The sequence below is a fragment of the Glycine soja genome, chromosome 18, assembly GCF_004193775.1.
Source record: "Glycine soja cultivar W05 chromosome 18, ASM419377v2, whole genome shotgun sequence".
Classification (NCBI taxonomy): Eukaryota; Viridiplantae; Streptophyta; class Magnoliopsida; order Fabales; family Fabaceae; genus Glycine; species Glycine soja.
The window spans coordinates 3,901,823-3,924,842 of record NC_041019.1 but is presented as its reverse complement, the minus strand read 5'-3'; the positions used below and the strand labels follow the sequence as shown (position 1 = coordinate 3,924,842).

Below are 23,020 nucleotides of genomic sequence, written 5' to 3'. Positions count from 1 at the left end.
TGATATTAAATAATTCTAAAGTGTGAATACCCGAGATTATTTAATAAACGAGTATCTATTCAAGTATCAATTTTCAATCTATAACGAATTTTACATGAGTATCTGCACACATAGATATGAGTTTTTTGTCATCCCTAGTTTCAATTTGTACAACAAATTGGGCCTTGCTGGAGAATAGAATACTCCTTTCCTATATATATAATAAATTGGAATAATTATTTATAACGAAAATATTTTTAGAAGTTATTATTTCCCAAAGAGAATAATTTTTTAAGTTTTTTTTTCAACAAAAGTGTTTTTAGAGAATTTCTTAACTTTCTATTTCTTTCAATCTATTCTTTATATTTTTATTTTTAAATCATATTTTAATATTTTAAATAATTTTTTATTTTTTTTCTTTCTATAATGTTATTTTATTATGTTTCATTATTATATTATCAATTTATTATTACGTGCAATTTTTATTTTTTATTTTCCTTTTTATGACATTAATTTTTACTATTCAGATTTTAGACTATTATATTATTATAGTAATACTTTTTATTTTTCTTATTAGTTTACTAATATTTTTTTATTATTATTTATATTACCTTTATTAAATGACTTTATACAGTTTTTCTGAAGGACTGCATCCATCCAACCACTTCTAAATACTTGAAGGAGGGTAGTCTCTTCCAAGCCTGCCATAGGAACTCTAGTGAAATCCTTCAAAAGCCTGAAGGATGGCTTTGCCAACAATCAATTCTTCTTATGGCAACTTTGTCACATGGCTATTCCTGTTCCTCAACACTCCTTTACTTACATTAATTGGAGGTGACTCCTTTCTTTCACTGTTACTGCTGCTGCCACTATAGATAACACTAGCCTGTCAAATTTACCTTATGAAGTCTAAATATAACAACAACAATATGCTTCTTTTGGGTTATATAGATAATGCAGGTATGCAACACCGTTGAATTTAGGTAAAATTCAAACTTTCATAAATATTATTTACTAATGAGGTCACTTTTAATAATAAATTTAATCTAACTATACATGCATAGTAAAAAAGAAAAGTACACTGTTATTTAATTATAGATGATCAAGTGAGAAAAAATTATTAATTTTATAATAACTATTTTAAAAGTCATATTTAGATCATTTATAATAGGTTGATATTGTAAAAAAAATTATACCGATTGCTCATGAAAAACCAACTCTAATAATTATCTCAAATGTCTCCCGGTCTCTACTAATTTCACAATGCTAAAACCATGTAAATTACTCTCTTCAAATGCGCATGTAATGCTTTTCTTTGCACATTTTTAGATTACCTTACCAATTTTTTGTCATCTTCTCCTCAATATGTCTCCTTGTCTATTACTATTTCTTGTCAGTTTTTCCTACTTCTACTTTCTGCTCATGTTATGCCTTTAGAATCCAACATTCACTATCACAAAATATATCTAATTGCATAATCATACCATTTGAATTTGATAAATAGTTTTTAGTCTTAGACAAGCTTCAATACCTTTCCTTTTCATTAATTTCACCATCATAACGTATTATTCACATCCTAGATGCCTTTAAAAAAAAACTTGTAATATAACATCTTTAAATTTTTTAACCATAAAATTATTTTTCTCTTTTTTTTTTAATTAAAATTGATATGCATATAGTTTGTCTTGCTCCAGCTCATTAAAACAAAACATGACATAATATAAAACCTTATAAGACTGGGGTAAAAATCCAGAAATGGTTTGGACTTTGGAGACATAGGTATGGTGGGCATGGATCACTGGTTTCATTCATGGTGATTCTCTAGCCTGTTGACTACTGAAAAATTAGACCTAATAATACGAAACAAAAATAAAAGCAGTCACTAAATGAAAAAAGCACGTAAACATTTTAAAGACATACATTGGATTCAAGGATTGCTATCGAGTGGCTGAACTATGGGAGCAAAACACTTATAGTTACAATGATAGGACAGCTCCAAAGTCCAAACACAAAAGCTGCTAAGCGCAGCAACAGCACAGAACAGCTGAACTAAAGCATAAATCGGCTAATAACAAAAACCAAAAATCTATCTTAACTTAGACCGCTTTGGCATACTACTGCTTAGACTAGCTCCTCGTGACTTACCAAAGCCTTTTGCCTTTCTTCTTTTCCTATCTTCTTCGCTGTCAGACTCGTTTCCCTTCTCCCTATCTGCATTGCTTGCTTCCCTCTCCAGTTCCTCCCATGTTTTTCCCTTCTCTTCTTCTGAATCCTCCTCGGAATCCTCATCGTCATCATCATCCTCAGACTCAACAAGTGATTCACTATCAGAAGCTTCATCCTCCGAATCAGATTCAGGTTCCACATCAGATGGTTCGTAACCTTTATCTGACTCCTCTGAGTTCTCAGATTCTGAATCAGTAGCTTCCAAATTCAGAAACTCCCAACCACCACCTTCAATAAAGCTCTGAGGGTCATCCGTGATTGTCTTCAGGATCTGACGCCAGTTCAGATTCAGCCTGCTCTCATAATATTTGATGTCTGTTGTGTCAAGCCACTCCTTGATGCCATCCAGTGATGTAGAAGGGATAGAATCAATCCTGAGGACATCCCTCTTGAAGTCCTTAAAAACTACTGTCATATCAAAGTTTTTCTGCCCAAGTCCAACTCTCTCAAGATTAACAATCTCAATCTCACTAAGCGTGACAACAAGGAAAGGGGTCTCTATCAGTTCAACAAGGCAGGCAGAAGTAGGTACAATAAATACTGAAGATTTATGAGGCACCCCAGGGAAGCCAAGCTCTCTAAGAGGTTGGTCAAACTCCAGGTCAAAGCCATTGAATTGAGGTTGCCCCCAGAGATCATTCACCCGATTCACAAAGGTTTGGAATTCTACATTAATTTTGTTCTTCCTCTGTCGCTCTCGTTGTTCTTCTTCAAGCTCGTCAGGATCATAGGCTGACCTCTTACCACCCCCAACATTCTGGACCATGTCCATAACCTCAACATAAAATTGAACATCCTTGGTCTTTTTATTTCCTACCATAATATGGTTGTGCAGATGGAAGTGTAGGAGAGTGATCATTTCATTCTCTGCTGGCTGGAAAAATGCATGCTTAATGTTGCCAAACATTATGTCTACACGCTCATCTTGCCTAGTGGTAGAATAACGAAATCCATTAACATGAGCCTCAAGTGTACCAGGTATCTTCCTCCCACGCCCACCAAAAGCAGGACGGATCCAAAGGTCAGATAACCTTATCGGCTTAAACCTATTATTAGCAAGTTGCAGTTTCTCCTGAGTAACCAAGGTTGCCCTCTCAGCTCTCTCAGACTCCCTTGCTACAACTTGACGCCTGAGTGTTTTAATGGACTGCACAACCTCACTTATGTGCCTCGAATCCTTGGAGCGGAATGACGCCTCCTTCAAATATATAGATCCAGGGAACTTCATTGAGTTTGCATCATGAGGACTGAAAGGAGTCCCAGGAACATTAAAAATAATTCTGACATAGCAATTGCGGTTGGTGTCCTGCTGGCTGGAAACAGTTCGAATGAAAGCCACATGAAAAGGTACCATGCTTCCATTTATAGGCAAGAGAACTGCTTCATTCTTCTGATCAATCTGAATCATCATCTCTCTGGGAGGGGGAAGGTCATTTATGTTTTTGTAGGCCATGAGTTCTGCTGAAGTCCTTGCAGAGGAACGGGCTTCTCCTGTTTCACTTCCACCACCAGCAAGACGCCTTGCAGTTTCTTCATTTTTCTGGCGAGCAAGTTCTGCCTGATGCTGCCTGCGAAGCTCCTCCTTTGAAACTTCATGATTGTCTGACCTAAGAGTTGTCTTAGACATAAAGGGCTCCGCTTTCTTGGCATCTGATTTTGTGCTTGGCCTTTCCTCTTCCTCATCCTCATTGAAAGAGTATGCTACATCCTTCAGAGCTTTTGAGCTTGTAGAAGTCACAATTTCTGTCTTATCTTTGGTGATGATGACTGTGTCAGCAAGCAACAAAGAGAATTGCTTGTTCTTAGACTTACTGTTCTCACACTGTAAATTCTGAAAACCAAGTGACACATTAAAGACCATGCCTTCTCTAATTATCTGTTCATTTTTTGCATTAAGATTCAATCCTGATTCACGAAACTCAATGCCGATGCCTGTCCCAGCAGATTTTGTCAAATATGAAATCAAGTCAGGTGCATCCCTTTCCACAACAGAAACTGCAGCTTGGTATGCAACACTTAACTTGTTTCCAGGCTTCATAGAACCTATGACAGCTTCATGGGCTTTCAGAAGAACCTCATAAGCCCTACTTTGAAGAGGGTCTGCATCAATCAAGAAGGTCCTAGCTATGTTTGAGCAATAACTCTTATATCGAGCTCCAACTGCACATATAATCACGCTGGCAGAATCATAATGCAATAACTCATCATTGCTGACAGCACTGGGCTTCAGATCAAACTCTCCACCACTCTGAAAAATTGGGGGGTAACAAATATCAACGTTATCTGCCTTTAGCTTACAATTGACTTTTGAAGGTTCCAGAATAACTTTCTCAGTCTCCTCCATCAACGTTGAATGAGAGATTTTCTTCTCCTCATCTATTACATTCTCAAGTTTAGTAACCACAAAGTTTTTCATCACACTGGTGGTGAGGTATGCTGCTCTCTTAATTGATGTAAGCTCCTCATTACTCTTCGCCGCAAACAAATAAGAGAACCCATTGGCAACATCAATTAGTTGAAATTTTGTATTTTTTAATTTTTCAGTCCATGTTTCAAGCAGTTTCCCTTCAGGAGCCTCTCTTGATATGTATCCAACAGTGGAAGAATCATGGTCATCAGACTTTGGCAGAGCACGGATGGCGCGGAATATAGCATCCATTAGAGCAGATCCATCATCGTTTTTAGGTTTGACATGCAAAACAAGATCTGCACCAACTGCCTCTCTGGCAGATTTTTTGACAGATTCAAGAATAGAAGCCTTCTTTTGGCTGCACAAGATATGGATCTGCTTCTTCATGAAAACCATAATTGTCTCAGGGAACTCAAATCCAAGCAGCCATAAGTTCAGAGCAGTAGATTTCAGGTATCGCAGATCTTCTGAAGGTGGAGGACATGCTATTGCTATTGCATCAGAAGAGCCCCACAGATCTGTTTTGTGATCATCCCAGTGCTCATAAAAAGCTTTCAATCGGGATTGAAATGCATTCAGATCAATAGAATATGCGGATCCTGCTGCACTGGTCTTTCCATTAGGAGGTTGTGTACTTCCATTTCGATGGTCTGCCATAGTTTTCCTACCACTCTGGAAAAAAAAATCAAGAGAAGCACAGTAACATTAGTAAGAAGTTTAGCAAAAAAATACTGATGCAAAATACTTTTCAGTTCTTTTTTAGCCATGGGAACAGTGGGTGCTTAACGGAACAAGGAGTCCTAGTTATCTCCATCCCTTCCATTTTTGTCCTTGGCCATATCTCAAGACACAAACAACAAAATTATAAAATCCAAGAATATGAATAAATAAACCCATAAGTTTGAAATAATGAACTCTAATTATACATTGAACTTTGAAGAATGTAATATAACAATTATAAGTACCATCTGCTTGTACTGAGTTAAGATCAACAAAGCAAAGAAATAAGCAACATGCAATCACTATAGATGATGGTGCAGCATAAATGAAACTACTGGAAAATATTACCAAGAATAGACGTAAATCATGACAAAAGTATTATCATTTCCCCAACTAACATACTTTTCGAAATAGCAATATTCAGGATAGTGTAGATCTAAGCACCATCTGTAACAATGGAATGTGATACCCAAAGAATATATGAAAATATCAAAATATGGTAGCAACAAAAGAAGCTATAAGAAATCTATCTAAATCAGAATCATTGAGCAAAATGAACTCCAATTATATCATGTTTGAAAAAAATGAATGTACAACCATGGGAAAGATAACTTCGTTGCTTTTACAACCTTTCAGTACAGCCTCAGATAAACAACTTGAAAGAAAAATAATCGAGTAAATATGGTATATAGCCACATAATGAGGCTCGAGGAATGTTCAATGGTCACAATCAGCAAAAGTGCAAAACTAATGATTGCCTGACATTTATGAAAGAAAATTTGTTGCTTGAAGAACTGCCCAACATTTGGGGAAAAGAGGGAACTGGAGTGTAGGAATAAGAACAAGCATACAAACAATAAATAAGCAGCACAAACTAAAGATCCAAAACAAGCTACTAAGAAAAAGATCTAGGAGTGGGCAATCTACTGACCTTTTCATATAAGAGAAAAAAGAGCACAAAAACAATCCGAATGTACACAAACCCACATCTAAGACAGTTTAAATTAATAATAAGTAATTAAGTATAACCCTTAAATCCAGAAAATTAGTAAATAATGAAAGTAGTAAGCATCAAATAATTTTAGATATAACATTTACAATAGCAGGTCAGCATGTACTTTAACAAATGAGAACACAAAAGAAAGGAAATAGCATTACTTCACTAGTTGTGCAATTTCATAGTCTCGAACTCGGTATAATAGCCCTTAAATCAATACCTACGGGAGTGTTTGCTTTCATGCTTTATATATGAAATTCCGGACATGGATACCATGCAAATCAGTAAACAGAGAGATTTGGAAATAAGGAAATATGCCACAAATTTAAAATACTCAAATGAAGGTCCAGCCACTTGAGCATTAATACAAAAACATAGAATGCGAGATTTAGAAGAAAATACAAACCACACAACTTTTCCTTGAAGGCTTGAGAACAGCAAGTCACCTCTGCCACAGCCACACATGCAATTCGAAGAGAGATTAAGAAAATAGCGCCCCAATGAATTGCCGAGTCTTTTACATAACTGTATGATGAACAAATCACGAATTCCACTCATTAACCCAATAATTCCTAACTATCAATTTTTTTAAATAGTAAAACAGAAAAAAAAAATGGCTTTTACTTTCTACCACGAAATTAGAGCTTCATGATTCTAAAATCACAGTGGAAAAATGAAAACCAATATTAAATCCCAAAAATGGAAAGATCAAAACCTTTTCGGTCACTTTGCGTCTGTCTGGGGGTGAGCGAGAGCTTTTCGTGCTTTCTTTTTCCTCCTTAATTTGGGGATTTATGAGACTGAATTTGGGGCAGTAAAATTGGGTGGGGTCGAAGATCAGAGTTTCAATGCACACACACACACATAAATATATACTCTCTGTGCGGTGTGGTTGAGATGGAGCATCGACCAAAAAAGATGAAGGAGAAGGAGAAGAAGGGAAGATCGAAAGGATGGAAATTAGGGTTCATCTGGTAAGAATGATTATATCATCATCATAGAAAGTTGAGGCACATGGTATAAACAAAAATAAGAAAATATTTAACAATAATAAATGTCTATAATACTCGATCCCATAATAATAGTCAAGTAGGATAAAAATTTGTTTTAAAATAATATTATTTTAATACTAACATTAATTATAATTTTTTATTTATATTTTTTTATAGTATTAATTATATAAGCAATAAAAACTTAAAATGAATTAATGATGATAAAATTGTTTTGTAAAATTGTTATTCTCTTCAGTTCATTCTTTATATTATTTTAAATTTTTAATCTTTTATTAATTATTTAGTTTAAATTTTAATAAATGTATGTCAATAAATATTTAAAGATTTAAATGTTGAAATTTAGTATTTTTTGATTTTTAACTCTTAAAAAATTATTTTTTTTATTTTTTGTTTTTGTGACTCTTTGGATAACATTTTTTTATTATTTAAAATATTATTTAAAGTGTATTAAGAATTAAAAACAAAACAAATATAACTTATAATAATTAAAAATAAAAAGATAATTTTACAAGAACTAAAAATAAAAAAATCACTAAATTATAAACACCAAAAATATATTTAAATCATATTTAAATATATTTTTATATATAATACTCCAGAAAAAATATTATTATTAGAGGTATTATTTTAAGTAAGATTTTTCCTTCACTTTAGTCATATCTTACATATTATTTTTTGACTTTCTTTTTAAAAAGTTGACTTTTCTAAAGATTATTTATTTCCTTCATTACTCCTTTAGTCACCTAATAACATCTCAAATCCAATCAACCCAAAACCATCCCAATCGGATGAATAAAACAATGCCTGTAACAGTAATTTACTCATCCCTATGAATTCTCCCATGTCGTAAAAGGAAAAGGAAAATATTTGATAGATAGCTCAATGCTATCCAAGACAGAGGCAAGTTCCATAAGACTTAATGACCTACTACTACGAGGGTGAAATTTTAAGACGCATACAAAACAACTAGGTTTGTCTCATGTCATATCCATGTCACAATACTATTTGGATAAGAATCCCAAAATGTGGGGACTTACTAGTTACCAGTTCAAGCTAAAGCTGTGGCTCTTCACGCACCTGTAGTCAAAACTTTCAGATCAGTGGTTGGCTCACTTTAGTAGTAGTGAGCCAAAATTTAGCCAACATGGCTCAAACCACCATGGGGATGAAATGAATTCACTCACAAATCACTAATGAAAAGAGCGGGAGAATTAAAAAAGCAAAACAATTTAAAATTATTTTAAAAAATAAACAGAAAACATAATAAAAAGTAGAAAAAGCACCAACATTTAACAGCTTTTGAATAGTGAACAAATGAGGAGAGAAGAAGCTTTGATCCACCTCAAGAAAGGACCAATAATTAATGAAATATTATCAGGTTTCAAATAAAATTCCAAAGAAAACATAATTCAATATGCTAAATTCCAATTGGTTTTGTGATAATTTAACCTGCATGTTTCACCCGCTTTCTAACAAAGAAAACAGCCAGCAGGAAAAAAAAATATAAACAAAAAAGCACACAAAAAATGTTAGATCTAATAATAAGAAACAAAATTAAGAAGTCATTAAATGAGTAAAGCACGTAAATTTTTTAAGGCCATACATTGGATGCAAGAATTGCTATCAAGTGGCTGAACTATAATATAAAAAGAAAAACCCTACCTTACAATCATGAGACTACTCCTACAAACGCAAAAGCTGCTACCGCAGGCAACAACATACATAGAGTAACTGAACTAAACCATAAACCAGTTAAGAAAAAGAGCAAAAATCTATCTTAACTTGGGCCGCTTTGTCATGCTACTACTTAGACCGGCTCCTCTTGACTTACCAAAGCTTTTTGCCTTTCTTCTTTTCCTATCTTCTTCACTGTCAGACTCATTCCCTTTCTCCCGATCTGCATTGCTTGCTTCCCTCTCCAGTTCTTCCCATGTCTTTCCCTTCTCTTCCTCTGAATCTTCCTCGGAATCTTCCTCGCCATCATCCTCTGACTCAACAAGTGATTCACTATCAGAAGCTTCATCCTCCGAATCAGATTCAGGTTCCACATCAGATGGTTCGTAACCTTTATCTGACTCCTCTGAGTTCTCAGATTCTGAATCAGTAGCTTCCAAATTCAGAAACTCCCAACCACCACCTTCAATAAAGCTCTGAGGGTCATCCGTGATTGTCTTCAGGATCTGACGCCAGTTCAGATTCAGCCTGCTCTCATAATATTTGATGTCTGTTGTGTCAAGCCACTCCTTGATGCCATCCAGTGATGTAGAAGGGATAGAATCAATCCTGAGGACATCCCTCTTGAAGTCCTTAAAAACTACTGTCATATCAAAGTTTTTCTGCCCAAGTCCAACTCTCTCAAGATTAACAATCTCAATCTCACTAAGCGTGACAACAAGGAAAGGGGTCTCTATCAGTTCAACAAGGCAGGCAGAAGTAGGTACAATAAATACTGAAGATTTATGAGGCACCCCAGGGAAGCCAAGCTCTCTAAGAGGTTGGTCAAACTCCAGGTCAAGGCCATTGAATTGAGGTTGCCCCCAGAGATCATTCACCCGATTCACAAAGGTTTGGAATTCTACATTAATTTTGTTCTTCCTATCTCGCTCCCGTTGTTCTTCTTCAAGCTCATCAGGGTCATAGGCAGATCTCTTTCCACCTCCAACATTCTGGACCATGTCCATAACCTCAACATAAAATTGAACATCCTTGGTCTTTTTATTCCCTACCATAATATGGTTGTGCAGATGGAAGTGCAGTAGTGTAATCATTTCATTCTCTGCTGGCTGAAAAAATGAATGCTTAATGTTGCCAAACATTATGTCTACCCGCTCATCTTGCCTAGTAGTAGAATAACGAAATCCATTAACATGAGCCTCAAGTGTACCAGGTATCTTCCTTCCACGCCCACCAAAAGCAGGACGGATCCAAAGGTCAGACAACCGTATTGGCTTAAATCTATTATTAGCAAGTTGCAGTTTCTCTTGAGTAACCAAGGTTGCCCTCTCAGCTCTCTCAGACTCCCTTGCTACAACTTGGCGCCTGAGTGTTTTAATGGACTGCACAACCTCACTTATGTGCCTCGAATCCTTGGAGCGGAATGAAGCCTCCTTCAAATATATAGATCCTTGGAACTTCATTGAGTTTGAATCATGAGGGCTGAAAGGGGTCCCAGGAACATTAAAAATAATTCTGATATAGCAATTCCGGTTGGTGTCCTGCTGGCTGGAAACAGTTCGAATGAAAGCCACATGAAAAGGTACCATGCTTCCATTTATAGGCAAGAGAACTGCTTCACTCTTCTGATCAATCTGAATCATCATTTCTCTGGGAGGGGGAAGGTCATTTATGTTCTTGTAGGCCACCAGTTCTGCAGATGTCCTCGAAGAGGAACGGTTGTCTCCTGTCTCATTTCCACCACCAGCAAGTCGTCTTGCAGTTTCTTCATTTTTCTGACGAGCAAGTTCTGCCTGGTGCTGCCTTCGAAGTTCCTCCTTTGACATCTCATGATTGTCTGACCTTAGCGTTGTCTTAGACATCAAGGGCTCAGCACCATTGGCATCAGCTTTAGCACTGGGATTTTCCTCTTCCTCATCCTCATTGAAAGAATATGCAATGTCTTTTAGAGCCTTTGAGCTCATAGAGGTCACAACTTCAGTTTTATCTTTGTTTATGATAACTGTGTCAGCAAGCAACAAGGAGAACTGCTTGCTCTTAGACTTGGTGCTTTCTCTTTGAACGTTCTGAAATCCAAGGGACACATTAAAGACCATGCCTTCTTTTACTATCTGCTCATTTTTAGCATTAATATTCAAACCTGACTCTCGAAATTCAATACCAATGCCTGTTCCAGCAGACTTTGTCAAGTACGAAATCAAGTCAGGAGCCTCATTTTCAACAACAGAAACAGCAGCTTGGTATGTGGCACTCAACCTGTTTCCAGGCTTCAATGATCCAATAACGGCTTCATGGGCTTTCAGAAGAACCCCATAGGCCCTACTTTGGAGAGGGTCTGCATCAATCAAGAAAGTCCTAGCTATGTTTGAGCAGTAACTCTTATACCGCGCCCCAATAGCACATAAGATCACACTGGCAGAGTCATAATGAAGTAACTCATCGTTGCTGACAGCACTAGGCTTGAGATCAAACTCTCCACCACTCTGAAAAATTGGTGGGTAACAAATATCTACATTATCTGCCTTCAGTTTACAGTTGACTTTAGAAGGTTCCAGGATAGCTTTCTCAGTGTCTTCCATCAACGTAGAATGAGAAACTTTCTTCTCTTCATCGATTACATTCTCAAGCTTTGGAACGACAAAGTTTTTCATCACACTTGTTGTCAGGTATGCTGCTCTCTTAATTGATGTAAGCTCCTCATTATTCTTTGCAGCAAACAAAGAAGACAACCCATTGGCCACATCATTCAACTGAAATTTTGTATTTTTTAATTTTTCAGTCCACATTTCAAGCAATTTCCCTTCAGGAGCCTCTCTTGATATGTATCCAACAGTGGGAGTATCCCGACCATCAGACTTTGACAGAGCACGGAATATAGCATCCATTAGAGCAGTTCCATCATCATTTCTAGGTTTGACATGCAAAACAAGATCTGCATCAACAGCCTCTCTGGCAGTTTTTTTGACAGATTCGAGAATAGAAGCCTTCTTCTGGCTGCACAATATATGGATCTGCTTCTTTGAGAAAACCATAATTGTCTCAGGGAACTCAAATCCAAGCAACCATAAGTTCAGAGCAGTAGATTTTAAGTATCTTAGATCTTCTGAAGGTGGAGGACATGCAACAGCAATTGCATCAGAAGAGCCCCAAAGATCTGTTTTGTGAGCATCCCAATGTTTATAAAATGACCTTAGTCTGGTTTGAAATGCATTGAGATCAATGGAATAGGCAGTTCCTGCCGCACTAGCCTTTCCATTGGCTGCTTGGGCACTTCCATTCCGATGGTCTGCCATGCTCCACTATCTCTCTGGAATAAAAGGGAAACAAAAATACAAATAAGAAACTTAAAAACGCAAACCTCCATTTATTTATATTCTCTATGGGACACTGAAACTGTGGGCAAGTAAAGGAACAAAGTGCCCTACTTCATCACGTTTAGTCTCAACATGGTATTCCAGTACAGCAAGGATTAAAATTTATTACATTTTCAAAAAAATTGGCTCACCAATCAAGTAATATATAAGTATCTAAACATATATAATTGATAGACTCATTTAGTCATATCATATTCCTCACTCAACACTTGATTCAGCCTCAAAACTAAACCAGGGAAGTTTCCATCACATAAATATTAGGACACTCAAAATATGAGAAGTGGATTGATATCTTTTTTGTCTCCAAACACCGGGGGGCGCAAAGAGGCAAGCAAACAAGTGAAATCTGTATAATGCATATACAGTGAATGATTCAAGTAATAGTACCTAGTATTCAGACAACTTCAGTTTTGAGTAAAAGATGGCTGGGCTATCACAACATCCAGAAATTAGACACAAAATTTACTTGAGATCTTGAGCTGGAATTTCTTCTATACCCAGCTCCATGCCTCTTTTTCAGAATTCTTGCACTTTACAAATGGTATTCAATTAGTTCTGGAGACATTTTCTTTAATCACTGCTACCCAAAAATATTTCTGCCATCCTAACTATTTCACAGCATTCCAATCACCAAATATAGAACAATCAGACTATTTAACCAATGATCAAACCCTCTAAACTACCAATGCTTGCTTTCTCCTTGCTTATCCCACACTGCATAACATCCATAAAACCTCTCTAGGAAAAAGAAATACTTTCTCAAGTTAAATTAATAAAATACAACCAAGCTGATCCCAGGCTACTGGATAATCTGGCAAGAAACATAGCTTTAAGATTACCAATACAGAACTTAATACTAAAACCACTAAGGGATGAAAACATACATCTTACAGAAAATCAAGCCAAACAAACTATGGCACTACTTCAAAGTGCACACCGCACAGTACATTTTCTAATCAATTTTTCTAAATAAGAACAAAATCACTAGCAGAAGTTTAACTGCTCATCATCTGATAACTTTTAACTGTTTGCAAACCCAACAAAACCTTTCCACCTATAATTGCTACAGCTTACACTTCACGAGTCAGAATGCCTTTTCACTACCCCAAGGTTTTAGAAAACGGTCAGCAACCACGATTTAGGTCGCAGCATCAAGGTTTTTGGAGTGCCCGCGACCGCAATGCAACCACAATTATGGCCACATCGACATTTGTCCGCAATTTCCCGCAAAATCATGAAACGCGACAAAACCGCAACCGCGGCCGCTATTTAAAACCTTGCAGTACCCTAAAAGACACACAATACCAACCTCCAAACAAAGGTACAAAATATAACATAATTGTCATTTGTCAATCCGAGTGTGTGTGTGTGTGTGTATAACGTTATTCATTGCAACCCTAACTCAACATTGTTATAATAAAGTCTAAATATTCACAGAACAATAAAGCTATAAATGCGAAAGGAAAAAAAAAAAAAAACTAAGCTTAAATTGAGAAACAGAGGAAGGAGAAGAAGTAGGAAAAAGAACCTGTTGAACGGGGAAAAGCGTTACGAAGTTAGAGATAGGGTTTTGAGGCTGAAAACGCGAAAATGGAGGATTAGGGTTTTGGTCTGAAAATGCGGGAAAAGGAAAAGCGCAAGTCCAATTACCGGAACATGTACAGTGAATGAGTGACGGTCACTTGTTGCTTTCGTCACGTCTCTTTATCTCACTGTGATTCTGGAACCTTCCGAGGAATGAAGAGAAAACGCTGTCGTTTGGATATGTAGTAGAGGACTGTGTGCTGTGTAGAATTTTGGTTTTTGAAAAAGGAAGAGAAAAAGACACACAGAAACACCACTCAAGACGCTTTATTTTTATTTCACAACTTTGGCGGTCCTTCTATTATTATTTTAAATTATTATTCTGGTTTCTCCTTTTATTTAAATTATCTAATATTTAATTATTTAATTTGATCCATGGGAAGGTTAGAATTTGACTTTTTTAACATGATAAATAATTAATAAAAATATTATATTATTATTTGATTTTTAAGCAATTTATATAAATATTTTAAATAAAATTTATGATCAATCAAACATATTTTATTTTCGATAAAAATCATAATTTTTAAAATTTGATTTTTAGAGATAATGATTTTTTAGCATAAAAAAAAATCCCGTACCAAATGCTCCCCTTAAGATACTTCAAATAAAAATCTTAACCTAATGTTTTTATTTTTGAGCACCCTTACCTTGGCTTATCTAATAATAATTATTTATTTTTTACTTTTAAGTCTAATTAAATTCTAAAAGTTAATTTGTAGAATCAGTCTCATCCACTCACTTATACACTCTATTATAAAGGTGACTTTGAATCAAATTCAATTTTAAAACTAAATTTATCAGATGAGAATATTCTTTTATTTATATATTCTATTTATTTTTAGTGAACCTGAAACTTAAATTTTTTCAATATATCTTATTATGACTAATAATATTGGACTTAGTGGGTTATGATTAAATTTAGGATAGGCTTTCATATTTTAGATTTTGGTTTCTCCACATGGTGAGAGGTTAGAAGTTTAATTTCTTTCTTCTAATGCACTTTTTATTATTTTCGCTTAACTTTTCAAGAAAGTAGTGTGTAACACTAAGGAGCAGCAGAGAGCGCGGGAAAGCTTTGATAATTGCGCGGGAAATAGTTAAAATCAATAAAAATGGGACACATCACACATGGCCTAATCAATAAATAGTAAACAGTAAATAGATAGACTTCGTCTTCTGTTTTGAGGATTCTTCTTGTTTCGAAACTGCACTAAGCCACTAACTCTATTTGTAGCCCAACAACCCCAAATATAAGTAGGATATACATAACAAAATAATTAAATTGGTCTATATAAGAACATATGTTACCAATTCGATTATTGTCATCATATGTTAATTTCCTAATACACTCTTAATGTAGTCTGATTTAATAACATATATAGAAATTAAACTAAAAATGCATAAAGGAATTAACAGTGGCATAGACCAAATTAGTACAATTTAATAAGTTTTTAGTGTAGGAATTAACCAATAAACAAATTGTTATAAGGAGAAACAAATTCTTATTTTTACCCCTACCAAACTAGAAGCAATACACAAATTTTAGTTGAAGACTGTCAAGACTCAAGATTGCAGTCACATGGATTTCAAAACTCATAAGCTTCCTCAGAGGTCCTCAGGGCCATTAATTTCCTGCACGTGACAATTCAAGTTTTAGGCCTAATGACAAGCTCTAGTAGATAATGCTGGCAAATAAGATCAATCTGTAAAGTAAAAATACCTTGTTTGTGATCACAGCTCCGTCAGGTATTTCCTGCTTCACACCAGGTTTTGCAAGAATACTTACTTTACCCTGTTAAGGCACCAGACATAACAGTTGATAAATGTCAAAAAGCCAAATAATAAGATTTTGATAAATTATACCTTGACTCATAAAAAACATGGAAGACAAAATAAATTATTAACAGGGAGCCTAGTACTAAAAATGAACATGGTTAGTTTGGAAATCAATAAATAATTTCATGGCATCCTTGGTGATTAACTTTACTAGCAACATTAGAAAAATTTTATAATTAACAAAACATTTTTCAAAAGAACATTTCGACTGTATGTGGGTGAGAGTGAGCTTCACGCAACATTAAGCCCAGTGTCCAGGTTATGGGTTCAAATCTTGAAAAAAAGAACTCTTTGCAGAGATTTCTGAGCTCCTAAAGTACTATCACGCAACTCTGACTTAAGGATTGCACCAACTCCAAACCATACATCCCCTGCCACTTTTAGACTATCAAGCTCAACAATACTGGGGATTGACTTGAACCGGCTCAAGAAGTAGCTAACCTGTGAATGAGACTGGGAATGTCAAACTCATATTCACCACCTAACACAAAGTTAATAGAAATATTGCTCTTAACCTTCTTAAATTCTGGCCCCAATTCAATGGAAGGATTTTCAGGATTTGCCCTAGCTTGGTTCCTAATAACCAATCCATCTTGTAAAGTGTAAAGGTCCCATTGCAAAACAAACAACTGACTGTGGTAACAAAAGACAAATATAAACTTCCAATCAAGTTCTCACAGCTTGAATCAGAAAAGCTTATAACCTGGACAAGAAGCAAGTCTGAAGTTGCCTTCACGGGAAGGAAGCGGGATCGAGGCACATTAATTCCAATAGCTTTGTCAAAGAACTGTTAATTGATAAATGTTAAGAGCTCTAGAACAGAAGTTTCAGCATTAACAGCATTTAAGTACTATCTTAATAAACATTCGGTACCCTTATTGTTGCACCAGCTGCATTTTCCAGTTGAAGAACTTTTACTCCATCAACTTCCTAAAATTCACAAATTTTGTCCAACAATATTCCAACTGAATGTCAGAGTATAGCAACTAACCCACAATATAATACCCATCTCCAAGAAAAACAAAAAGGAAAAGATGGGCTATTGCCTATCAAATTATCAATACAAAATGTCCTATTTGCACCTTTGGATTGGGAATAATTTCCATCTTCAGAGCATCAGCTTCAACAAGCCTTTTAACTGCTTTTAAGTTTACCCACCTGTAGATTATACATTGTCAATACTCAATAGCCCAAATGAGTACACAATTTAAAACAGTCAGGGAACCAACTCGCATAACTTACAAATTATTTGTGTTGAAAATTTTGAATTTCTCTATAGACTTAAATTCACTGACCTGGATAAAGACAAACATTGAATTATAATTTGTAAATTCCAACAGAACTGCTATGATCATCAGCATCAATAGATAGAAGTATGCTCCCGACTTCACCATAAATTATGAACAAATATTAGCATAATATGATAAAAAAAAAAAAAGTCTTGCTTACTGCTACGAAGTGAGCATCAATTTGGAGAAGGTGAATTCATATGTAAAAGAAAGGAGGGGATAGCTTCTTTTTATTTACAATACTGCACTATTGTATAAACCTTACTCTGGTTATTACTTCTTATGATAGTTGTAATAATAGATAAAACAATAGAAAATAGCAAAAGCACGTTCTGACATCATGCTACTCACTTCTCTCTGTAATTCCTGATGTAGCAATCAACATCTAGCAAACTTATAAATGTTATACCATCAATGTCAAAGGTGGATAAATTTTTATAGAAGGATATTAGCTGTTCATGATTATAGTTTATATCATCAACAGAATCAATGGCCATGAGAGAAAAAACTGTCTTGCACTTTCATTGAAATAAAAAAAAAAAAAAACTCCTTCTCTTTCAATTTATTAGGATTTACTCAACAATGAAGCAATCACCATTAGCTAGAGTAACAGCTGATGATACATACGGTTTTATTAATTACGTAATGCTTCAAAATTCCTTATGTGGTTGTGGTATATATCATTTTCAACCTTTAAAGATTTTCTATAAAAGAAATCTCGTGTAATTTTTGTTGATAATGACAAAAGAATGGTAGTGTTTTAACCTTTCCTTTTTTATTATAAAAAAAGGTTTATCCATAGCCATGAGCTTTCCAGTCAAACAAGTATTCAGCAACCCATAGCATCAATTCAACTGAAAGGTCCTTGTTCAGAGCACAAATATAACTATTCATGCCAAGCAAGTCATTGCCTTCTCAGTCAAATGCGCACATAGTTAATCATGATACTTCATAATATACTAAAACAAATGCGTACAATCAAATACACTTGGGAAAGGGGGAAGAGATCCATGAAACTGATGAAAGAATACAAGTCAGATCTAGAAGCTTACATGGTCATCTAGGACTTGGGCAATTTCCAGGAGCTGCATCAAACAATCAAAGCTAAATGTCACTTACTGCCAATTTCTTAAAATTCTAAATGATCATACTTAGGAACCTAGTTGAAAATTCCTAAATAAGTCTAGCTGAAGAAACATTCTCAGGGCATGGAAAAGTTTTTCATGAAATTGATCAAATATAGTGCCTGATTCTTCACAGTTAAAATTTAGCAAGTTGACCTTTCCAATTAGCATCAAGCAAGAAACATACACAGACGAAAATCTCAATCATCCAAGTCTTAAGTAAAAATAACATGTAAAAAATAAAATAAAATAAAAAGTCAGATTCAGCATACTTTGGGCCAGTACAACCCATAGTTGTCCCCAAGCCTCCATTGAGCTTCAACACCACAAGCTTGTCCAAGAGGTTCTTCACCTCTGAAGAACCTGCATCAACCAATTTCAGTTCATGTAGTAAACACATCGATCTGCTATATCATTAAATCGAGAGTAAACCATCAACTTCATCCCTAAACTAATACTCTCTCGGGTAAATAGTCCCTAAAGTAAAACATGTTAGGAATTTTATAATTCCTAATTAATTAATATGGGCTACATATTATATTATAACATTTATATTAACTATTTACATTTAAATGGGTTCAATATAAAGTGATCTATTTGAGTGAGCCCATTAGACTCTCAACAGATAATTGATATGAGCTTAATGAGCGAAAACCAGTTTGGCCCATTAGGGGATAATGGGAACCCTAAATAGGTTTAAAATATAAGGCATGGTTATGATCCCGATATACCAAATCAACAAACAGTTTCTCCACTCCCCATCTGAAGAGAAAACGAAGGTCCCATAAGGAAAAATGTGATTTGGTTGAGGAAGGTCATTAAACCAATTGTTCGTGACCACTGTCAGATTCCGTTGCGTGTTAATCAAGTTCTATGAATCCAGGTATTCCTTAAAACCTCCTGATAATCTGACTTAATGTGTTTTGGTGCTCATTTGGTATTGTATATGGTTTATTGAAAATTCCCAACAAAACAAACTATGAAAGTGTTTGAAATCATATTAAGTAGTCACCAAACTACTAAAGAATCCTTCAAGTTGGTCCGTAAACTTCACTAAAATACGTTAACAGAGGGACTAAACTAAAGTGATGGATATTCAATTCTTTAGAGATTACTTAAACAACTTCATTACTTTAAGGATCATTTGAGATCAACAGTTTGAGGACAAAATTGATGGTTTGTTCTTAAATCGACCAAATCAACCAAACAAACAAAGAGAAGACGAAGATTAATTACCATCAGGAATTGGTGCCAAAGTGTCATAAGGCACCACTACTTGATCCGTAGGCGTCTGGATCTTACTCCACTCAACATGCTGTTCAAAAGGATCAAGCTAATCAGAAAATAAACAATAATCGGAAAATCGTAACACGGTGGAATTAATAGTGAACACACGTGACTGGAGATAAAGGAAAATCACAATCACAAGACAAGAGTGATGAACGTTAACGGTTAAAACGGTTAAGTTCACGCACCTGACGAAGGAACAACTACCACCTGTGTTGTTTCAACTTTTATAGCAACAATTGTAATTTATTCTCTTAAGTACTGTCTCTCATTTCTCATCAAAGAATTTAATAATAACATAAATAATGATAAAGTGATAATTATACGTTCATTAAATATACACCTAATAAAAGTGAAAGAAAGCATCAAAAATGAAAGTGAGAGATGGCATAAAGGAGAGATATGAAAGATCTTACTGTTAATGAAATGCGATAAAGTAAAGAAATAAAAGAGAAACAAAATGAAAAATTTGTATCATGTTGTCATTTAATTGATTTTCATTAAACTTTAATTTAAATATATTTTTAACAAATTCAAATATATATTTTTTATTTTAGTTTTTATTAATTTTTTTAGCCTGTAAATTTAATAAAAGTAATGTATTTTTAATGTTTCAGCAATATTTAAATAAAGATTAAAAATAATAAATATTTAAATAGAGATTAAAATATAAAAATAAGCATTAAATATTTAGTTAGTAAAATGAAAACTTTCATTTAATTTCAGTCAAATGATCAATTTAGTCTTTTATTTTATTTTTTTATTCACTTTGATCATTTATTTTTTTTTAAATTATTTTTTATCCTTTATTTTTTAAAATTAGTTCAAAATAATCTTGTTAATGAAATAAAAATATTAACAGCTAAAAATTATAATAAAATATGTTTATTTGAACATCCCAATTACACACCATCCACTCACCAATTGAAAACCAAACCCCCAAATTCAACCCTATATCCAAAAGATGTTGAGAAAAAATGAGACACAAGAAAATGGAATTCCTAAAAGGAGGGCTCTTCTTTTTTGTTGTTGTCGTATACAATGTCGCCTATAAGACTATTGTCGTCGCACTCTCTCTTGCCTGTGATCGCGAATCCCCTCCACCAATCCCCCTCGTCGTGTCAAATCTATTGCACACGTTGTCTACAAGATTGTTGTCGTCGCAATATGATTGAATTAATTGTTATACTTATATACCATTTCATTTAGCTCATAATGAACTATTTAAACAAAATTTTAGATTTAAGGATGGTACAAAAATTATAAGTAATTGTACATGAATTAGCTTATTTTGATGTTAAAATAGCTTATGGTATGCTTGTAACTCACATATGTGGGTATTTTCATGTTCAAAAAGAGAAGAAGATACATAAACTTATAGCTTTTGAGAGAGCTAAACCAACTTATATTAAAGATATATCCAACAATGTAATTAAGGTCAGTTTGTTTGCAGTAAAAAAAACAAAAAAAAAACAATAAATAAAGTATAATCATACTTTTATATTTTATTTTAATTTAATTTTTTTATCTTAATTCACTTGCATCTAATTCCATTCTATTGAAGGAACTCTTAGTGAGCAAACAATCAAAATTTCATAGAAAGACACTTTTTTGAATGAAAAACATATTTCCTAAAATTTGGTTAACCAATCATGCCCCAACACCCACCTAGTAAGGTTGCTAGTCATAGGTTCGTCGGCACTGGAAGAAAACAGTGGCGCCTGCTTCACGCAAATGTAAGAAAAAATGTGCCGAGCCCATTGGTTTTGATTTTTGAAGTTGGCCTTTACATTTTATTTTGGTGTAGGTTTTTTTCCTAAGTTTGGATATCATGCTTTTAGAATTTAGAAGATTTCGAGTTTCAGTTACTATTTACTGTTTATCTAAAATCTATAACTATTAACTAATAATAAATATGACATTATCAATTGATGTTTACAATTATTTAGACATTTTTATCCCTCAATTAAGTATGCATGGAAAATAGTTGGTTACATTCAGTCTTATAATGTATTTAGATTAGATTCATAATAGGAAATAATTAATTATTATTTTTACAATAAAAGCAAAACAACAAATAGTGGGTCCTATTTTTTTTTATGGCATCACCATAATTTTGAGAAATAAGATTAATTTATGGTGTCATCCAAACCCATTATTACTCTCTCATGTCAACACCCGTTACTTTTATAAGTAAATATTAAAATTCGTCCATAAAAATGTACTCAGGGTTGATATATCAGTTTCTAAAATATGAAAATTTATTTTTTTGTTACTTAATGTATAAAAATATTAACATATCAGTCTTATCATTAATTTGTTCTGAAATTTAAAGTTTCTACTGACTTGATAAATAAGGATTGAAATATCATAAGAAAACATTATCAATTAGGTAGCCGACTCAGCAGAATTAATTTATAATTTAAGATAAACTAATATGTCACTTTTGAAATTTGTTCCCTCCTTTCTTCCTCCATGCTCTTTCTTCCTTCTTTTTCTCCTTCTATTGGACCACCATTGGCCATATAAAAAATATTTTTGGCCACCCTTTGCTCTCTTTCTCTTCTTATTTTTTCTTTTTTCCTTCTTACTCTCTCCTTTCTAGGGGGCGGAAAATCCATTGTGGGAATTGGCTAAACACTTAAGTGGAAGTAAACTCGACATTCACCATGGGAAAAAATGCAAAATGACACTTGTCGCCAAATTTGCATCCTTCAACAGTATTGAATTTGTTACACATGCGGGTTTTAATAGCAGAAGGAGTAGAACCATTAGGGACGGGTGGTGGTGCAACAATGATTCTTGCTGGAAGAGCAACGAGTTTTAAATTCATCATATGAGCAACAACATTATAACCATCGAGAAAGTAAATGTAAGGAGGAAACTTTAAGGCTTAAAAGCTTCAAACTTTCAATTCACTCATAATTCTTTTTTTGAATACATGTTCGTAAAAATATAAAAACGAAAAACAAAACGGTGGGACGGTAGAATTTGTAGATCTGATTTGTAAATGAAATTTATAGATTTGTATGAGAAGGAAAAAGAAAAATAAGGAAAGAAAGAGAGAGAAGAGTGGCGGGAAATATCTTTTCACGTGGTTAGCGGTGTAATTCAAGAGACATTTTAATGATAAATTGATCATGTTATTTTACCAAATCATCTATCCAATTGATAATATTTTTTCATGATGACAGATCAATCCTCACTTGTCACGTTAACATATATGTTAGATTTCACGCACTAAACTAACTTTGTAAAATTAATATATTGACATTTTTACTCATTCAAAGATAAAAAATATAATTTTTCATCTTCTAGAAAATACTGATATGTCACGATATACATCCTTAGGAATAAATTTAAATATTTATCTTATTTTTATTTAACCTCCATTCTCTCTCTTCCTTTTTTATTTTATTTTTATTTTAAAAAATATAAACATGGATGAATCTTGCCTAGTCTATACCAAATAGATAAAAGAGATACCCATTTTAAAATTGTTTT

At 34.1% G+C, this 23,020-nt stretch overlaps 3 protein-coding genes across 6 annotated transcripts; all 3 read right to left on the bottom strand.

Annotated features, from left to right (window-relative positions):
* Positions 1 to 1,839: 1,839 nt before the first annotated feature.
* Positions 1,840 to 7,345, bottom strand: LOC114397593 (FACT complex subunit SPT16-like). 3 transcript variants are annotated; one of them, XM_028359706.1, is made up of 3 exons: positions 7,048 to 7,345; positions 6,747 to 6,857; positions 1,840 to 5,287 (listed from the first exon to the last, which is right to left on the bottom strand). In XM_028359706.1, exons 2-3 carry the CDS (start codon positions 6,795 to 6,797, stop codon positions 2,066 to 2,068), a joined length of 3,273 nt encoding a protein of 1,090 aa, XP_028215507.1. In that variant the 5' UTR covers positions 6,798 to 6,857; positions 7,048 to 7,345; the 3' UTR covers positions 1,840 to 2,065. The 3 variants fall into 3 exon arrangements, with proteins under 3 accessions (XP_028215507.1, XP_028215508.1, XP_028215509.1); XM_028359707.1 differs by having other exon boundaries at positions 6,739 to 6,857; positions 7,048 to 7,344; XM_028359708.1 differs by lacking the exon at positions 7,048 to 7,345 and having other exon boundaries at positions 6,746 to 6,846.
* A 1,542-nt stretch (positions 7,346 to 8,887) lies between these two features.
* On the bottom strand, positions 8,888 to 14,226 carry LOC114396215 (FACT complex subunit SPT16-like). Of its 2 annotated transcripts, XM_028358123.1 has the most exons (3): positions 14,044 to 14,226; positions 13,922 to 13,969; positions 8,888 to 12,326 (listed from the first exon to the last, which is right to left on the bottom strand). In XM_028358123.1, exon 3 carries the CDS (start codon positions 12,310 to 12,312, stop codon positions 9,118 to 9,120), a length of 3,195 nt encoding a protein of 1,064 aa, XP_028213924.1. In that variant the 5' UTR covers positions 12,313 to 12,326; positions 13,922 to 13,969; positions 14,044 to 14,226; the 3' UTR covers positions 8,888 to 9,117. The 2 variants fall into 2 exon arrangements, with proteins under 2 accessions (XP_028213924.1, XP_028213923.1); XM_028358122.1 differs by having other exon boundaries at positions 13,922 to 14,226.
* Positions 14,227 to 15,396: 1,170 nt separating this feature from the next.
* LOC114396233 (UTP--glucose-1-phosphate uridylyltransferase-like) lies at positions 15,397 to 22,349 on the bottom strand. The gene is made up of 12 exons (XM_028358136.1): positions 22,185 to 22,349; positions 19,466 to 19,544; positions 18,961 to 18,991; positions 18,502 to 18,592; positions 18,158 to 18,190; positions 17,059 to 17,111; positions 16,899 to 16,974; positions 16,690 to 16,746; positions 16,520 to 16,603; positions 16,332 to 16,430; positions 15,701 to 16,257; positions 15,397 to 15,612 (listed from the first exon to the last, which is right to left on the bottom strand). The coding sequence occupies exons 1-11, from the start codon at positions 22,347 to 22,349 to the stop codon at positions 16,084 to 16,086; spliced, it is 942 nt and encodes a 313-aa protein (XP_028213937.1). The 3' UTR covers positions 15,397 to 15,612; positions 15,701 to 16,083.
* Between the last annotated feature and the right edge of the window lie 671 nt (positions 22,350 to 23,020).